The 18,759-nt window shown below is 46.0% G+C and overlaps 2 protein-coding genes across 2 annotated transcripts in view; one reads left to right on the top strand and one right to left on the bottom strand.

The window, feature by feature from the left end:
* LOC309562133 (kelch-like protein 10) overlaps positions 1-18,759 on the bottom strand; it is a gene marked incomplete at its 3' end in the record, with an annotated part of 516,189 nt that overhangs the window by 18,940 nt on the left and 478,490 nt on the right. The gene's annotated exons all lie outside the window — the stretch shown is intronic.
* Positions 3,368-17,873, top strand: KLHL10 (kelch like family member 10; the record flags this gene model as incomplete). The annotated part of the gene is made up of 5 exons (XM_082266427.1): positions 3,368-3,561; positions 11,152-11,641; positions 13,933-14,553; positions 15,366-15,515; positions 17,574-17,873. 5 exons carry the CDS (start codon positions 3,368-3,370, stop codon positions 17,871-17,873), a joined length of 1,755 nt encoding a protein of 584 aa, XP_082122553.1.

Here is an 18,759-nt window from a genome sequence, read left to right as displayed (position 1 = left end):
AAAAAATCACAATAAGCGTATTTTGATTGGTTTGCGCAAAAGTTATTGAGTTTACTAACTAAGGGAAAGATTTCTGTCATTTTTGGTGTTTTTGTTTTAACGAGTAATGGCGGCGATCTGCGATTTTTTTTTTTGCGGGACTGCGACATTGCGGCGGACAGATCAGACCCTTGACTGACATTTTTTACACTTTTCGGGGTACCAGTGACATTACTACAGTAATCAGTGCTATATATATGCACTGTTACTGTAAAAATGACACTGGCAGGGAAGGGGTTAATTTTATTGGAGAGGGAGGGGTTAATGTATGCCTGGTGCTTACTAACGTGTGTGGGGGGAGGTGACTGAGTGAGTCAGGGACAGATTGCATGTTCTGCTATGCTGAACACTCCGATCTGTCACTCCCTGTCACTTAGGAGATCCGCCCGCTCTGTTTACACAGGCGGGCGGATCTCCAAACTAGATTCCCCGACGATCGGGGAAGAGCGGCGGCGATCGTCGTCGCTCCTCCCCTGGCCCGACTCCCGCTGTGAATGAAAACAGCGGGAGCGCGCCTCCGGCGGCGCGAGAGCGCCGCCTACAAGGGGAGGAGTCCAGCGACGTAGGTCTACGTCGCTGGACGATAACGAGCCACTGTGCCGCAGTAGCAGCACAGTGGCTGGTGGTAAAGTGGTTAAAGCGGTATTAAACCCAAAACAAAATATATTTCAGCTTACCAGTCATTAGATGTGGTGGCCGCATTCGTTTTCTTTTCTTAGGTCCCCCCCCCCCCCCCCCCTCGGTTTTCACCTGGTGATCTGGTCAGTAACACAACTCCTGTATTAGAGCGCTCCACTCTGGATGAAGGAGCACAGGGGGCATCTTTGGACAGCAGCATTGTCAGCCTGGGGGGGGGGGGGGAGGGAATGTTAGACTGGCAGATTTAGATACACTAACAAAATGAAGCTGAACCCCAGCTAATACTTTATAATCAGTTTTATAATGGTTTGTCTCATCCCTTTAATTCTACATCTGCAGGACAGATAGACCGTTTGGGAAAACAACAGACTTTCTTTCCTTTATTCTGGTGATCCAGCCAGTAAATCTAAAAAAAAAAAATACAAATGCAGCCACCACATCTAAAAATATTAAAGCTGCATTATAATAAATGTTAGCTGTTGGGTTTAATACGGCTTTCTAGTGACAGATGTACTTGTAGCACCCTCCAAAGTAGGTGCTAGGTAAAGTATAGTGGACATTGTCTGCTTATCAGCAGGGCCATGATTTTCAGCTGGGCTGTCATGGTTCCCAGGTGTGGCTGTTGAGACTGGGAAGTTTCCCCACTGTGCTCAATGAGGGCTCTCATGGTGCAGTGGAGGAAACCCGGCCAAAGGCACACCCAGGCTTGTATCTACCCCAGAAAGGCAGATTCTGCTGCACAGCATTCTGGGAGGGGTATAAGTTTGAGGGGACCACATGACGCAGCGTCTTTGGCGGGAAGCAGAGTCCCAGGAGGGAGAGTACAGCTGTCTCTCCTCCTGTCAAGAGGAATCGGGTGTCCCAGGCGGCTTGCCTGAGGGGACAGAGGGCTGAGCTGAGCTGAGCTGCAGAGAGGATCCGGTGTGCCGAGGACCAGCGGAGCTGAGAGGGGTCGAGTTTCTGCAAACTGCCCCTGGGGGTCAGCCTAGTGAGAGGGGACCACTCCGGAGAAGGTAAGAGGGATCCGGGAACTAGCTAGCCAGTGCAGGAAGAGAAAAAGGGGGTGCCAGTGTTGACCCTGAAGAGTAAAGGGGGTGCCAGTGTTGACCCTGAAGAGTAAAGGGGGTGCCAGTGTTGACCTTGAAGAGTAAAAAGGGGGTGCCAGTGTTGACCCTGAAGAGTAAAGGGGGTGCCAGTGTTGACCTTGAAGAGTAAAGGGGGTGTGCCAGTGTTGACCCTGAAGAGTAAAGGGGGTGCCAGTGTTGACCCTGAAGAGTAAAGGGGGTGCCAGTGTTGACCTTGAAGAGTAAAGGGGGTGCCAGTGTTGACCCTGAAGTGTAAAGGGAGTTGCCAGTGTTGACCCTGAAGAGTAAAGGGGGTGCCAGTGTTGACCCTGAAGAGTAAAGGGGGTGCCAGTGTTGACCCTGAAGAGTAAAGGGGGTGCCAGTGTTGACCCTGAAGGGTAAAGGGGGTGCCAGTGGTTGGGCCCTGAAGTATTCAGTGTACAGTGTTGAGAGTTGCAGTAGCAGGAAGGACTGGAGGGAGCAGTGTCAAGGACTTTTGAGCTAACCAGAGTGTCAGAAGTCGGTTTTCAGTACAGTACAGCAAGTCAGTGATCTCAAGCACCAGCAAGCGTTGGTCAGCATTCAGCCGGCGTCAAGTCAGCGCTGAAAGGCATTTTTTTTTCCTCAAGTGTCCCAATTTGTACCTAGTTGAGTCAGAGAAGCATCCCACTCATTCCCTTCTCCCATCCCCAATATAAAATAAACAAAACAAGCCAAAGATGCCAGACTGTTCTTTGACTCAGATCTCACACTTGGGCATACATAGTTACATAGTGGGTGAGGTTGAATAAAGACAATAGTCCATCCAGTTCAACCTGTGTAGGTGTGTGTGGCTGTAATCATCTCACATAGCCCTAAATGTTCTGATCCTTGAGATGTACGTCTAGGAGTCTTTTGAAAGCCACCATACTACCCGCAGAAACCACCACTTGTGGTAGAGAATTCCACAATCTTGTAGCCCTAACAGTAAAGAACCCCCCACGTTGCCTGAGGTTAAAACGCTTCTCCTCTAATTGCATTGTATGCCCTCGAGTCCTCATGCAATCCCTTCGACTGAACAGCTTTTTTTCTAAGCTGAGATCCCCATTGAGATATTTATAAATTGCTATCATGTCCCCCCCACAGGCATCTCTTCTCCAGGGAGAATAAATCGAGCGATTGCAGACGCTCTTCATAATTAAGGTCCTCCAATCCCCTAATCGGTTTAGTTTCCCTTCTCTGGACTCTCTCCAGCTCCAACACATCCCTCCTGAGGACTGGCGACCAGAACTGGACAGAATACTCCAGATGCGGTCGGACCAGAGTTTTATAAATCAGGGCAATCAGCTTAAATGTGCTGTTGGTGTTACCAGTGACCATGGCAGACCCACATCAGGCCCAATGCCTAGAAAGCCTGCTACATACTGTATATTGGTAATGCCTTGATATCAATGGAAAGGAAAACCAATAGCGTTGTCTGTAATAGCCAGACATCAAAACTTTATAATGTAACTTAGAGTAGTAAGGCGGCTTCTGATTGGTCAGTTTTGAGATGTCAGGTAACCTCAGCAGTACAGCCAACTGTCAGCTCAGTAGAGACAAGAGACATATCACAGACGGACACAGCAGGACCCCCAGCGCTGGCCATGGATTGGGATTTCGGGGCTCTCTCAGCCTGTTCCAATGCTGACAACCTGGAACAGACAATTAGAGGAATGGCCTGGGCCACATTCAATGAGCTGCGGCTGGAGGACGAATTTTGTGATGTCACTATAAAGGTGGATGACGTCGAGTTCAAAGCCCATAAGACCATTCTCTGTGGATGCAGCCTTTATTTTAGGTAAGTGTAGATAAATCATTACTGGCACAAAAAATTAGACCCATTTATCTCTAATCAAGCTGCTATAACCTTGTCCAAGAACTGCAGCCAACATTAGCACTCAATGGGAATTGACCTCCATGGTGTAATGGCCTCCCATTGCCTTCCCCTGTCTGGTGACAGTTGGCCTCCACTGGTAACAAACAGTTTAATTCAATGGCTGCTGGGCATGGCCTAGCCATAAGGTCAGGGTGGATTAGGCCCCAGCAGCAATGTGAAGTTGAATCAGAGGGAAAGTTAAAGACTTTTCTGGCCAATAAAGATGAATAGCAATGTAGGATCTGCATTCAACACTCCCAGTCTGGAGCTGAAGGCTTGCTGAAATCTTATGCAATGCTTTGTATATTCCTCCTGTATGTTCCTCAGCTTGGCGTTCCTAAGCCTTATCCCAGATATTTAATCAGCCTTACATCCAAAAACAGCCAAATAGATTAATACAACCTTCCAATGGCAGTGTTTGTCAATGCCGTGCATTGGTATAACATTTTGGGCCTACGCTTGGATCTGTTTGGCTGTTTTTAGGATTGCTGGTTGCATTAGTGGTTACATTAGGCTAAAAAAAGTCTCTTTACTCACTGTCTTTCCTCAGTCTTCTAGGCCAAGTGACACCGGGGATTATTCAACCCAGGAGACTGACATCTTGTGGCTTACAAGAGGTATTGCAGAGGCTGGCCAAATGATTGCTCTATGTTTAACCATTTCTGCACCAAAAGGATTTACCCCCTTCCTTATTCAATACGGCACTGCGTTCATGCAACATGGGCTCAGTCTTGCTCCCTTTCAAACCTGAGTGTGATCATAGCCAAGTGACACCCCAAAACTCAGTATCTCTGAAAATGTGAATATTACATAAGACCAATAATAAAAAAAAAGATTTTAATACAGAAATGTTGGCTTAGTGAAAAGTCTGTCCATGTACAGTATAGTATGTACTCAATACTTGGCCGGGGCTCCTTTTGCATGAACTACTGCATCAATGTTGCGTGGCATGGAGGCGATCAGCCTGTGGCACTGCTGAGGTGTTATGGAAGCCCAGGTTGCATTGGTAGCGGCCTTCAGCTTATCTGCATTGTTGGGTCTGGTGTCTCTCATCTTCCTCTTGATAATACCCCACAGATTCTCTATGGGGTTTAGGTCAGGTGAGTTTGCTGGCCAATCAAGCACAGTGATACCATGATCATGTGACCAGGTATTGGTAGTTTTGGCAGTGTGGGCGGTGCCAAGTCCTGCTGGAAAATGAAATCAGCATCTCCATGAAGCTGGTCAGCAGAGGGAAGCGTGAAGTGCTCTAGAACATTGCTCCCAATTGTCCCTGATTTTGAGGGACTGTCCCTGATTTGGAACAAAATCCCTCATTCCTCCTCATTTGTCCCTCATTTTGGTCTGATCTATATAGTTGTATATAAAATGCGCTATTTTTTTCCAAAAAGAAGTGTTTCCCAGTGCTAAACCTTTAATCCAATTTCTAAATTGCTGCATTTGTAAATGTCAAAATCCGATATAAAGGAATAGTAATGGTAAAAAAAAAAAGAAAAGCACTTGTGGGTTTAAAGCGGAGCTTTACCAAAACGAGGAAGCTCCGTCTGTTTGCTTCCTCCCCACCTCCGCTGCCACAGTTGGCACGCTTAGGGGGGGAGCGGGGACCTGTTTATGACAGATACCCATCCCTACTTCCTGGAGACCTCTGGTACCAGCATACCAGTCCCCCTGAGGCACCAGCATACAAAAATGACAGTTTCAAGTCCTTACTTTCTCCTTCCTTGGCTCGCTTCAATAATCACTCCAGGGGTATTTGGTTGTTTTGTGTTTATATTATAAAAATTAGGGATAGGAGAAGGGAAGAGTGGGATACTACACATTAACTATGCACAATGGTTGAGAACTCCTATCTTCAGGTACAGCCAGGCTGTTAAATCACCCTGCCACTATAGGTGAATTCAGATTAAGTCTCTTTCCTCTTGATAAGATGACTTGGTGAACTGACAATTATCTTCAGGACACTCTCTAGTATCTTCTCTCTCTTCACTGCCGATACTCATCGACTGACTATCCTACACATGAGGGTGGCCCCCCTCAGGTCAGGCTCCTTGACACAAGTCCCTGTACTCACGATACTGTGGTCCCAGGGTCTCCAGTGTCTCCCCTTAGTCAGCTCTCCTGGACCTCTGGGTTCAGCTCCTCTCATCCGACCTCCTGCGACCGCATGCCACTGCTACAGAGGAGGAGGTCCCTCTGGGACTCTGCTCTCTAACCAAAGACCTCACAGCACATGTGCTTCTGACTTTTATACCGTATCCCAGAATGCACCGAGGTGACTTGCCCCATGCCAATCACAAGGACTGTATAAGAGCCTTTGCATCCATTTGTCAGGTTTCCTCCCACTGTCAAACATGCCTCCCTATTGGAACACTTCTCTATACATAATGAATTGCATACTGAGCACATTGAGCAGACCCTAATAACCAATCCTGCTCTCTGGTAGGCAGAGATCAATATAGATTTACCTGCAGCCCCTCTGGTAAGCAGACAGAGCTCAAAACTATACTTTCACACTAGCACCTACCTAGGAAGGTGCTACACATTGAATTTGGAAATCAAGGTTCCAGAGTCTGGAGGAGGAGTGGAGAGGCACAGAATCCAAGTTGCATGAGGTCCAGTGTGAAGTTTCCACAGTCAGTGATGATTTGGGGAGCCATGTCATCTGCTTGTGTTGGTCCCATGTTTTTTTTCATCAAGTCCAAAGTCAGCGCAGCCCTCTAGCAGGAAACTCTAGAACACTTCATGCCATAATCATCAAATATAAAAGAAAGAAATGCATGGAATTTATCACTCTGTGTGTAACAACACATCTATATAAAATATACAAGTTTTACTTTTTGAATTGAATTGCTGAATTAAAATAACTGTTTGATGATATTCTAATTTTATGAGATGAGCCTGTATATCGGGCATCACTAAATGGCGGCCCGCGGGCCGTCTCCGGCCCGCGCTGCTGCTCCATCAGGACCGCCGCCATCAGCTGCTGGATTTCTTCCCTGTCTCTGCTGCTGTCATTAGCAGAGCAGGGCGGATGGCAGGAGGCGGGACTGAGACTGGGGGCGGGACCGGCATTGAATGGAGGGAGGCAGCTGCCTGAATTAGCATTTCAGGCTGGAGGTGATTGGCTGCTGGGAGGCGGAAGGTGATTGGCTGCTGGGAGGCGGGAGGTGATTGGCTGCTGGGAAGCGGAAGGTGATTGGCTGCTGGGAGGCGGGAGGTGATTGGCTGGGAGGCACACAGTCGGCTGCCTCTATGCATGCAGCGCTGCTGTTCCTCTGTCTTCCTCGAGATTGTCCCGCCTCCTGCTCTCCGCTCTGTGTAAGGTAGGAGAGTGAAGGGAGGACAGGGCTGTGAAGTTTGATTGGGGAGCAGGGGTCATGTGCAGGGGGGGGGGGGGTAGTGTGGTGTTTCATGTAAAGGGGAGCAATGCTGTGGGGGTGATATGTTAAGAGGGTAGTGGTCTGTGTTGATGTAAAGAGGGGCAGTGCTATGTATGTGTGTGAGGGTGATGCAAAGGGGCAGGTCTGTGGGGGTGATATAAGGGAGCAGTGGTGTGTGTGTGTGGGGGGGGGGTGGGGGGGTGATGTAAAGAGAGACAGTGCTGTTGGGGGGATATGCAAGAGGGACAGTGCTGATGGGGGGATATATGAAGGGGACAGTGCTGATGGGGGGATATATGAAGGGGACAGTGCTGATGGGGGGGATATATGAAGGGGACAGTGCTGATGGGGGGGATATATGAAGGGGACAGTGCTGATGGGGGAATATATGAAGGGGACAGTGCTGATGGGGGAATATATGAAGGGGGCAGTGCTTTGTGTGTGTGTGTGTGGGGGGTGGTGATGTGAAGGGGGACAGTGCTGTGTGTGTGTGGGGGGGGGGTGGTGATGTGAAGGGGGACAGTGCTGTGTGTGTGTGGGGGGGGGGGGGTGATGTGAAGGGGGACAGTGCTGTGTGTGTGTGGGGGGGGGGGGTGGTGATGTGAAGGGGGACAGTGCTGTGTGTGTGTGTGTGTGTGTGGGGGGGGGGGGGGACAGTGGTGATGTGAAGGGGGACAGTGCTGTGTGTGTGTGGGGGGGGGTGGTGATGTGAAGGGGGACAGTGCTGTGTGTGTGTGGGGGGGGGGGTGATGTGAAGGGGGACAGTGCTGTGTGTGTGTGTGGGGGGGGGGTGGTGATGTGAAGGGGGACAGTGCTGTGTGTGTGTGTGTGTGTGGGGGGGGGGGGGGGGGGACAGTGGTGATGTGAAGGGGGACAGTGCTGTGTGTGTGGGGGGGGGGGGGACAGTGGTGATGTGAAGGGGGACAGTGCTGTGAGTGGTGATGTAAAGGGGGATAAGCAGCTGCACAGAAAACGTGCAGGGTACAATTGACTCTTAAATGCAATGAAATACAAGGTGCGGTTTCCCACACATGGAAATTGCATGGTACATACGAGCCATGCAGTTTCAATGCGACAGCGTTTTTAAAAAGGTGCCAGGGCCTTTTCCCAGCAGAAAACACAGACACAACAGCCCATTCAAATGAATGGGCTGTCGTGCCTGCACACCTGGGCTGTGATGTAAAGAATCCGAGTCATCACGCAAAAATGCAATCTGGACCTCTGCTGGAAGAAAATTTTGCTAATCGGACCTCCATGAATTTTAATTCAATACCCCTGCTGTATATACTGATGTGTTTGTGTTCACAGCGCACCCCCAGCACAGAGTGACCCAGAAGACTGACATCTTGTGGCTTGTAATAGGTACTACAGAGGCTGGCCAAATGACTGCAAGAGCACCATGTTCAAATGGTTCATGGGTTTATGGAACATGGGTTCAGTCTTTATCCCATTCAAAACTTGAGTGTGAGCATGGCCATGTGATTTATTAATATTATACAGGATTTATGCTCCCTTGTGTGGGTATATTTCATTTGGAGACTGTAAATCTTTTACTTTAAAAATTAAAAAAAAGATTTACAAAAAGAAAGAAAAAAAGGATTATATTGGATTTATTTAGCGCAAAAATCTAGAGGCTTCTCTTGCATGTTTGTACACATTTTCACAACTTGCCGTATATGAACAAAATCACAAATTTTTGCCCCCATAGATTGTTACATAATAGCGCCTGATAAACAAATAAAAACACGTGTTGTTTAAGTGTTCTCATTAAAACTTATGGGCCCAAAAACATATATTTCTGCTCCAAAGAGCCATGAAAATCACTGCATTGGACAGCTGCATGTCCAGAACAGCTGGTGTATGTGGCATCTGGCCATTGGGGAGCAAAGCAATGATTTCCATGGATCCACCTGTTTGTCCTAAAATGGGAATTATTTATTTTTTGGGATATGTGATAGAATGAGATACATGTATAGCTACTGTGCCATGCACTGATTCAGTTGGAGGGCTTTTTGATCGCTTTAGTCCCTTCTTACCACAACCTGTATGGCTACTGTATACAGTCTTGTTGGATCCCAGGCCATACTCCATTGAAGCCATGGTTTCCATTTACTACCCTGATGGCCAAACAGCTTGCAATAGCTTTTTGGCTAGAATCTTGGGTTTGGGAACCCCACAGTGTGAAAAGGCACATGGCCACGTCACTTGCTTTTTTTCTGCACAGCCCTTCTATGGGCTAGACCTTTTGACTAAAGCGGGGCCATTTTTGCTACCCGGTTGCAAGCCTAGCCAGTGCAATTGTACCCACACTATTTATTTTGTTTATTTTTCTCCACTATTTTGTCACTTTGCACTATTGTCTATATTTCTCTCATTTGGATGAAGGGTGTGGGTCCTTGGTCCTACCCTAAAGTCTAGGTGGAGGATGTGTGGCCATTAGGTTACTTCCTCCCCTGAACTTGGGGGCCTCTCTTTGGGAGAGCACATTACATAGCACTCGGTGGTCGGCTTTGACTGACCATGAGGAGATTGGTCCACCAGGCCTTTCAGACAATGCTCCTTGGGGGGGGGGGGGGTAGAAAAGGTCCCGCTCCTTCAGGAGGTGGATGAGAGATATACCTTTAAGTGCACTTTTGTCTACACTTAGGTCTTTTTGATTTTTTTAACCACTTGCCGACCGCCCGCTGGCTTTTTACTGCGGCAGGGCAGCTCAGCTGCGTTCAGCCACATAGTGCTAGACACAGCGGGGGGCGGGCTGCGGGAGGAGAGGAAACGGAGAGAAGACCCGCCTGCTAATGTACACAAAGCAGGCGGATCTTCTCACTGACAGGCAGGGAGAGATCATAGTTGAAACCTGCGATCTCTGTGCCTGTCACACACACACACGTCAGTAAGCATTAGGCATACATTTAACCCCTTGATCACCCCCAGTATTAACCCCTTCCCTGCCAGCGTCATTATTACAGTACCAGTGCATATTTTTAGCAGTAATTACTGTAGAAATGTCACTGGTTCCCCCAAAAGCGTCAAAAATATCAGTTAGGGGTCCGATCTGTCCGTAAAAAAAATAAAAAAATAAAAAAAAAATCGCAGATCGCCGCCATTACTAGTAGGAAAAAAAAAAAAAAACACAATCAAAATGACATAAATCTTTCCCGTAGTTAGTAGACGCAATAACTTTTGTGCAAACCGAACCAAAATATGCTTATTGCGATTTTTCTTACCAAAAATATGTAGCAGAAAACAAATTGGCCTAAAATGTTAAAAAATTTTGATTTTTAAATCTTTTTTTTTTTTTGAGAATGTCATATAGCAGAAGGTGAAAAATATATATTTTTTTTTTTTCAAAATTGTCGCTCTTTTTTTGTTTATAGCGCAAAAAAAAAAAATGAAAAATCGCACAGGTGATCAAATACCACCAAAAGAAAGCTCTATTTGTGGGGAAAAAAGGACATCAATTTTATTTGAGTACAGTGTCGCATGACTGCTCAATTGTCCGTTAAATTAACGCAGTGCCGAATCGCAAAATAGGGCCTGGTCAGGAAGGGGGCAAATCCTTCCGGGGCTGAAGTGGTTAAATCTGTTCTTATCTTATGTCCAGTAGGGGTGTTCTGCCATCAAGCAAGCTGGCTGGCTATACAATATCCCTGCTGGTATGATGAGGGCCCTAAAGGGATCTTCCAAATCAACTGCCCACTGGGTAATGTGGGGGTTGGGAGTGTTTCCCTAGTGGTCTTTAGGTTCATTCCTCCCTAGCCTTGGGGGTTCTCTCTTCAGGAGGGCCCCCACCCACAACTCATTGGTTGGCTTTGGCTGATCAGGAGGACAGAAGTCTGCTGGGCCTTTTGGCTAGGTGGACCTGAGTGTGCCTTACCCCTGTCAGGAGTTTTGCACTCCGGGGGGCTAGGGAATGGGCCTTCTTCTTTGGGTGGGCACCATTTGACCCACCTTAGTGCACTATTTGTGTGTGTGTGCTCACATTGCAGTTTTTTGGTTCACTTTGGTGTTTTGTTTTTGTGCACCACGGACTCAGAAAATAAAATAAAAAAATCTGTATGCAGTTTGGAATGAATAATTTTATTTTTTTTAAAAAACAGCAGTGTAACATAAATTCTCCTCCTCCTCCTCCCAGGGCTCTGTTTTCTAGAAGATGGTCAGACACTAACAAGAATGTGTACAATATACCTGGAATTGCCCCGGACATGATGAGGTTGATGCTTCAATACGCCTACACCAATACCGTATCCATCAACTCCGACAATGTGGAAGAACTGTTTATTGCCGCAGACCAATTCAACATCCTGGGTCTACTAGAGCGATGCTCGGATTTCCTCATTGGCCAGCTTTGTCCCGAGAACTGCATTGGCATTGGCAGATTTTCCAGCCATTTTCACTGCCCCAAGCTGCACCAGAACACCACTGAGTACATTCTTCAGGACTTTCAGGAGATAGCATCGACCTCGGAGGAGCTTCTGGATCTACCCGTTACAGAGTTTGAGGATCTTATAAAGAAAGACGATCTTATTGTTCAAAGAGAGGAAGTCCTATTTGAAACCATCATCAAATGGATCGAGCACAACCCTACTGATCACAGGCAATATATCACCACCCTACTGCCTAAGGTAAGGTGGAAGACTCCATTTACTCATTGGGGTTGATTTATGAAAACTGGAGAATGCAAAATCTGGTGCCGCTGTGCATGGTATCCAATCAGCTTCTAACTTCAGCTTGTTCAGTTAGGCTCCATTCACATGTGAGCGTATCATTTTCAGGCATTTTTTGGGGCGTTTTAGGCGTTTTTTTTCAGGCGTTTTGAGGCAGGCATTGACATCTAACAAAAACACTTGTAATCTGCCAAAAAAGAAGCTCATGTATTCCTTTGAGCTTCAGATGACAAAACGCTCATATGTGAACAGGAGCCATTGAAATGAATGGGATTTTGCATGTTGGGCGTTTTGAGACTTCAGAGATGAGCGTTTCATGAGCTGAAAAATGCTCAGGTGTGAACAGAGCCTTAAGCTTTGAAAAAAAAAAAAATCCTGGAAGCTGATTCTATGCAGAGCTGCACCAGATTTTGCCCTCTCCAGTTTTAGCAAGTCAATCCCATTGAAAGTTAAAAAAAAAAATCCATATTTTTTGCACGCCTTTGTAGGTGCATTCTTACACAGTGCAATCAACATCTCTGTTAAATGTCTTTATAAAACAAATAGTGAAGGTTTTCAACCCCTTCCTGTCCATAGTTTGTACAAATGTACACAAAACGTTATAGGTAATCTTAAAGCGGAACTCCACCCTAAAAGGAGAAGTTCTGCGTTAGGTCCTCCTCCCCTGCCACATTTGGCACTTCATTTTTTTTTTGGGTGGGGGGGGGGGGGAGCTGGTACCTAGATTCGACAGGTACCCGCTCCCACTTGTTTAGATCTCCTAGACGATCTGAGCAGAAGTTCTCTTCTCTCCCTCCCTCCCCACAATCTTCTGGGACACATCACAGGTCCCAGAAGTCTGCAGGACCGCTCACAAAGTGCAGCGCGGCTTGAGCATGCGCAGTGGGCAGCCGGCTGTGAAGCCAAAAGCAGCATTACTGGTGTTCTATCAGATTACCGCTACCCATCAGATCGTGTAACAGAAAGGAGGTTCTGACCAAAAAATACTTACTGCACATGCGTTATAACACTTCATGATCCGACAGGTAGCGGTAATCTGATAGAGCACCATGCAGACATCTTACTACACCCAGCTACCTCAGCAATAAAGTGCGCGTAAATACTATATTTATTTATATACACTCAATTTATTGCTAAAATTACTATGAAATTCAAGACCTACCTGGGTGTAGTAAGATGTCTGCATGGGTGTTCTATCAGATTACCGCTACCCATCAGATCATGAAGTGTTTGAAACTAATAGCGACATGGAACGCATGTTTGAACTCATAGCGCATGCGCAGTAAGTATTTTTGGGTTGGAACGTCACTTCCGTTACACGATCTGATGAGTAGCGATAATCTGGTAGAACACCGGCTGCCCACAGTTAGGATGCTGGCGCTGGATCCCTGAACAAGGTAAATGTACTTTTATTAAAGGTCAGCAGCTACAGGATTTGTAGTTGCTGACTTAATTTTTTTTTTTTCCAGAGTGAACCTCCTGTTTAAACTGAACAGTCTTAAGATACCTTTCAATATTTGAAAGGGTTTGCTATCCCAACCCATTCATGACTAGATCAAGTTTGTTTCTTTATAGGCTCCCTGACCAAAGCCAACATTCGCTGGATTTCTGCCAACTCCAGCCAGTATGTAGGCAGGGGCAGGCTGCAGTACACCTCCAACCTGATGATGGAACTGCAGTAAATCTTTAAGTTGGCGGGAGTCCTGTGGGGAGGAAATGTTTTCTATCTTGGGCTCTGGGTGGCCATCTTAGGGAGGACAGTGATCTTATTGGATACTGAAGTCCCCCAAGATTGGAGTGGCCATCTTAACAAAGGTCCCTATAAGTTTAGGGGCAAACCATTTACCCCACCCACCCTGAAGCAGTAAGGTAGAGAGAAAGCTCCGCTGGTTAGGAAAAGCACAGGTGCAGATGAAGAGAGAGGTGCCAGAGGAGCAGAGACTTGTAGGTTTCCTTTTCAAGGTGCCTCCATTGCACCGCTCTTGAACACACTGCCTCTGACCATCATGTACCGCAAAGGCCTAGACCCCTCCAATGAAGCGTTCCTCTGGTACTGTGAATTTATAAATTATAATTGTAACACCACTGAGTAAAGTCTGCTTCCTTATCAGTATTCTTTAGATAAAGAAACTGTATACTTCACAGCTTATGTGGTGCCAAAACTATATAGGACTGTTGTACATCAATGATTGTCTATTGAGTTTTATTGACCTCTACAATATAAAACCTCCTGTTCTTTTCTTCCTCAGGTTCGACTGGCATTGATCGAAAGAAAGTATTTGAAGAAAAACGTTATGAAAAACATCCACATTAAGGAAAACAAACAATGCATTAAAATTGTCACCAGGGTGCTGAAGACCCAGTGTGCTGAAGTAAAAGCAAATGGTTCTTCCGAATCAGATTTCATGAACTCACTAACAAGACCACGCCTGCCCAGTGCCATACTGCTCGCCGTTGGTGGCTTGAGCTCTATTAACCCTACAAATTCAATGGAGACATACGACTGCAGAGCAGACTGCTGGGTGGACATAACCCATGAATTGGAAAGCCCCAGGGCCTACCATGGAACCGAATATATTAATGGTTACGTGTACCTGATTGGAGGGCTTAATGGAAGAGATTTCTTCAATAGCGTACGACGGTTTGACCCGATCAAGAAGATCTGGCAACAAGTGTCTCCAATGAATGACAAGCGTAGCTATGTCAGCACTACAGTGCTGCAAAACCAGATCTACGCCATGGGTGGGTTTGATGGCCACATTCGCCTGCAATCTGCAGAATGTTTTGACCCAGAGACCAATCAGTGGGATCTTATATCGCCAATGAATTATATAAGAAGCGATGCAAAAGCCACCACCCTCAATGGCAAGGTAAGATATAGTCACCCACTTAAAAACCAATTTACACTTACACACACCAAAAGATGGGTTTCTTTTTTTATTTTTATTTTTTTATTCCTTTATTTTTACAATTATTATGCACAAAACAGACAAGCAAATTACCAGTATAAGCAGAGTATTGGGTATTATCGATGTTTCTTTTAAAGTGATTGTAAAGGTACAGTTTTTATTTAAAAAAAAAAAAAACAGACCGGTTACACTTACCTGCTCTGTGCAAAGGTTTTGCACAGATCAACCCCGATCCTCCTCCTTCTCAGGTCCTCTAATGGTGTTCCTGGCTCCTCCCCCTGTTGAGTGTCCCCATAGCAAGCTGCTTTCTATGGGGGCACTCATGTATGCTTGTTTCCAAGCCTATGGACAAACAGAGCAGGACTCAGCCCCACCTCCCATTCCCTCGTCACTGGGTGAGATTGACAGCGCGGGGGGGGGGGGGCAGTTCCCGCTGCTGTATCTGAGCCAATGAGGAGGGAGAGAGCTGAGAGAGCCTAGGCTCTCATGCACATCGCTGGATTGAGATCAGGCTCAGGTATGTATTTAAAGGGGGGCTATGGGGGGGCTGCATGCAGAACGTTTTCTACCTTGTAAAAAAACCTTCTGCCTTTAGAACCACTTAAGCAGCACTGAAGGTAACACACTGGGGTTTTTCACCTGCCATTCAGTTATATCAGGCTTCTGGTGTGTTGCTCTACTGTTATGGGTATTCACACCAATGCGCCCCCCCTAATGCCACTGAGTCTATGAAAAACGAAGAGTTTAATATCACTTTTATTATGTTTTTACAGATCTATATATGTGGTGGATTCACTGGAGAGGAATGCCTCTTTACAGCAGAGGTCTATACCCCAGACACAAACCAATGGAGTATGATCGCCCCAATGTGGAGCCGACGCATTGGTGCCGGTGTCATGGCATATGGAGGTCTAATCTATGCGGTATGTGTAATGATTACTTTCTACACAAATGAGATTGCATGAGAAATATAAATTGCAGTATATGTCTGGTGAAACCATTGTCAGAAGAGATGAGGGGATATCTCTCTAACAGAGCCCCTGATAGGCGTACTAATCCTTCAACACTCCAATCAAAACTAGGAAAAAGGTCTTTGACATGACATTCACTTTAAAGGATAAGTTCACCTTTTGGGAAAAGTTGCTGGAACATGTTGCATTTTCCACCCTAAATACGGGTAGAACATGTAACATGTTACAAAAGGTGAACTTATTCTTTAAAGCCCAACGCTGACACAACAAAAAAAATGCTTGTTAAGCCATAAGGGGTAGAGCAATGGGCTGCATTACTTACCTGACTCTTTACTACAGCAGGGGAACACAATAGGGTAGATTTACTAAAACTGCAAAGTGCAAAATCTGGTGGAGCTGTGCATGGTAGCCAATCAGCTTCTATCTTTAGCTTGCTCAATTAAGCCTTGACAAAAAAAAAACTGGAAGCTGATTAGTTTCTATGCAGAGCTGCACCAGATTTTGTACTCTTCAGTTTTAGTAAATCATTTCTAAATATTATTACTTTCACCTATAGCCGCTGGCAATAATTGCATGCTAGAAATCCGACGTTAAAGAACATGTAACCATTGCAGTGTAGGGGGGACCACCGCATTTTTGTTTTACCTGGAGTTGGACTCATCTAGATACTTGCTTTTACTCTTTTTTTAGCGTGTGACCTGATGATTTTCCTTAACTTCATAGCTAAACTCCAATAACTCCAATGCCCAAGTCCATTGAGAATGTCCTTGCTGCCCACAGAGGCCACCTCACTGGAAATTGGAATGGACAATCTCCAAGGCATAGCCAGGACTTTGTGGTTAAGCCTTGGAGATTATCCTTTCCATTGATAAGTGAGGCAGCCTTAGCAGTCAGTATGGGTGTCTTCATTGGACATGGGCATGGCAGTTGGAGGAGTTCAGTTATGAAGCAAAAAAAATAAAGTCAATAAGGCCAAAAAATGTAATAGCAAGAATCTAGGAGAGTATGCTCTTGTAACGCTTCTGCGTTTCTTATATGGTGTGGATTTTCAGCTGCAGAAATAGTTCCACGTCAGTAGTCATGTAAGAGATATGCTGAGATACCATTCCCAACCTCAATGACTCATCATGTGTGGAAGGTCTTATTTCAGCCAGTAAATACACACAATTAGCAAGCTGGTTCCTAGAATGACTTTATGTATGTGGTAACACAATGATGAAGGTTGAGGGATAGGTTGAGTGGAGGTGGTAGGTGATAGACACTTGAAGGTGAGACAGTAGCAGATGGATGCAGGAAGGTTTAGCAATGTTGTATGGTAGCAGATGACAGAATAGCAGGTGGACATACAAAAGAGATCAACCCAGTGCAGAAAAGTAGCAGTAGTCTCAAGAGCTAGCAATCTAGTTATGCAGATGTGATAAACAGTCTTTACTATGCAGAGCTAGATAGTGTAAGCTTAGTATAAGTTTATAGAGAATTCCCCTGCGGGGTACTTAGCACTATTAGCGATACAGCCGAAGGGTGTTTCAGGAGAGGCGGATGATCCAGTAGCGGGATACAGGGATCAGCGCAGCGAGGTTCCGTCAGCGAAGTAAGCTTGCAAGCATGGAAGCTTCAAGCAAGGTTAGCATCCAGGTAAAGGTGTTTGAACGAACACATGTGAGTGAGAACCGGCGCTTTAAATAGCCATCTAGTCCGGCGCTGGGTGATGACAGCTCCAGTCTTAAAGGTGTATGCGCACCTTTCCAAAAGTAAATGGTGGGGCGCATACACTTGTAGAAAGTGTAATTTAGGGTACCAAAGGTACCGGAACATTACAGCTCTTAAAGAAAAACTCTGGGTAAAGAAAAAAATAAATAAACAGTGGGCCCTTCTGCACTGCAAGGGATTCATGCCATATTCAGACAAGGTATTTCATGTTAAGGGGACCGTTAAGACCATACCCATCATCCTTGTGGAACCTGTTTGCCACATGAAGTAGAACACAGTAACATGTGTTGTTTCTTACAGGTCGGAGGATTTGATGGAGTCAACACACTGCGCAGTGCTGAGGCCTATAACCCAGACAACAACAGCTGGAACGGGATCGCCTCCATGTTCAACCCACGCAGCCACTTTGGGATTGAAGAACTGGAGGATCGCCTTTATGTGATTGGAGGTTTTAACATCGAAACGACCTCCGAAGCAGAGTACTATGACAGGAAGACCAATGAGTGGTACAGCATCCACGACATGAACATAAATCGTAGTGCCCTGGACTGCTGCCTTTTGCCCGGCCTCCCCAACGTCCGTGATTATGCCGCTAGATGAGACACATTTTACGGAGAGGAAGTGAGGCAGACCCCTACTGACCAAGTCAGCCAGATGATGCAATGAGTATATGGGGGTGGAGCCTGCTGTCAGATGTTTCCTCGCTGATTGATTTATTTCGAGGATTGCAATATAGAGCCCGCACAGCTTATTGTGCCAGTCTATGAGTTTTATACCTTTTTTTAACTGTTGCTACTGTTACTGTTTACAAGTAAAGATTTTTATACAGAGAGCATTAGATTTGTCCCTCTTTTTGTCCCATATTGGAGTCATTCCTAAGGGCAGCGCGGGTGGAGGATCGAGATTCACAGGATATTGGCTGATCATCCACAGGATTTCATCCCTGTTTGGGAACAGCTTGTTCTGACCCGCAGGTAAAACAGGGGTCAGAACGTGAGGTGAGCAGCCAATCTTTATGTGGTGAAGGATTTGTTCTCAGAAGCTTCACTTTCAGAGCCCATTCACACTAGCGCGACTTGTGAGGCGACTTGTGTGCCCTCAAGTTGCTTGACATAACAAAAGCAATGTTATTCAATCAGTGCCATCTTAATTGGCACTACTGAAGCCGCTCTGACTTCAGAAAAGGGTCCTGTACTACTTTGAGGCGACTTGTGATCCCACTTGTCCCATATACTTCAATGGGAGTCGCCTCCTTATCTTAATTGAAGTGACTTGTGATCCGACTTTCCATAAAAATGGTCCTGAACAAGAAAAAAAGAGCATTTTTCTTATAATTATTAATACAGCAGTGTGGCGGCTTCTCTACGCCTTGCATTTTTTCTTGCAGGCATTTATTGGGCATTTTTGGAGGCAGGCATGACTTTTTTTGGATTTAGTGTCTGGGGGGTCTAAAAAGTGTACCTGTGAAGTTTCAGCTCTGTAGCAT

The sequence above is a fragment of the Pelophylax lessonae genome (genome assembly GCF_965119305.1).
Source record: "Pelophylax lessonae genome assembly, chromosome: 8".
NCBI lineage: Eukaryota > Metazoa > Chordata > Amphibia > Anura > Ranidae > Pelophylax > Pelophylax lessonae.
Note: the sequence above shows the minus strand (reverse complement) of the source record. Positions and strands in the feature narration are given on the sequence as shown.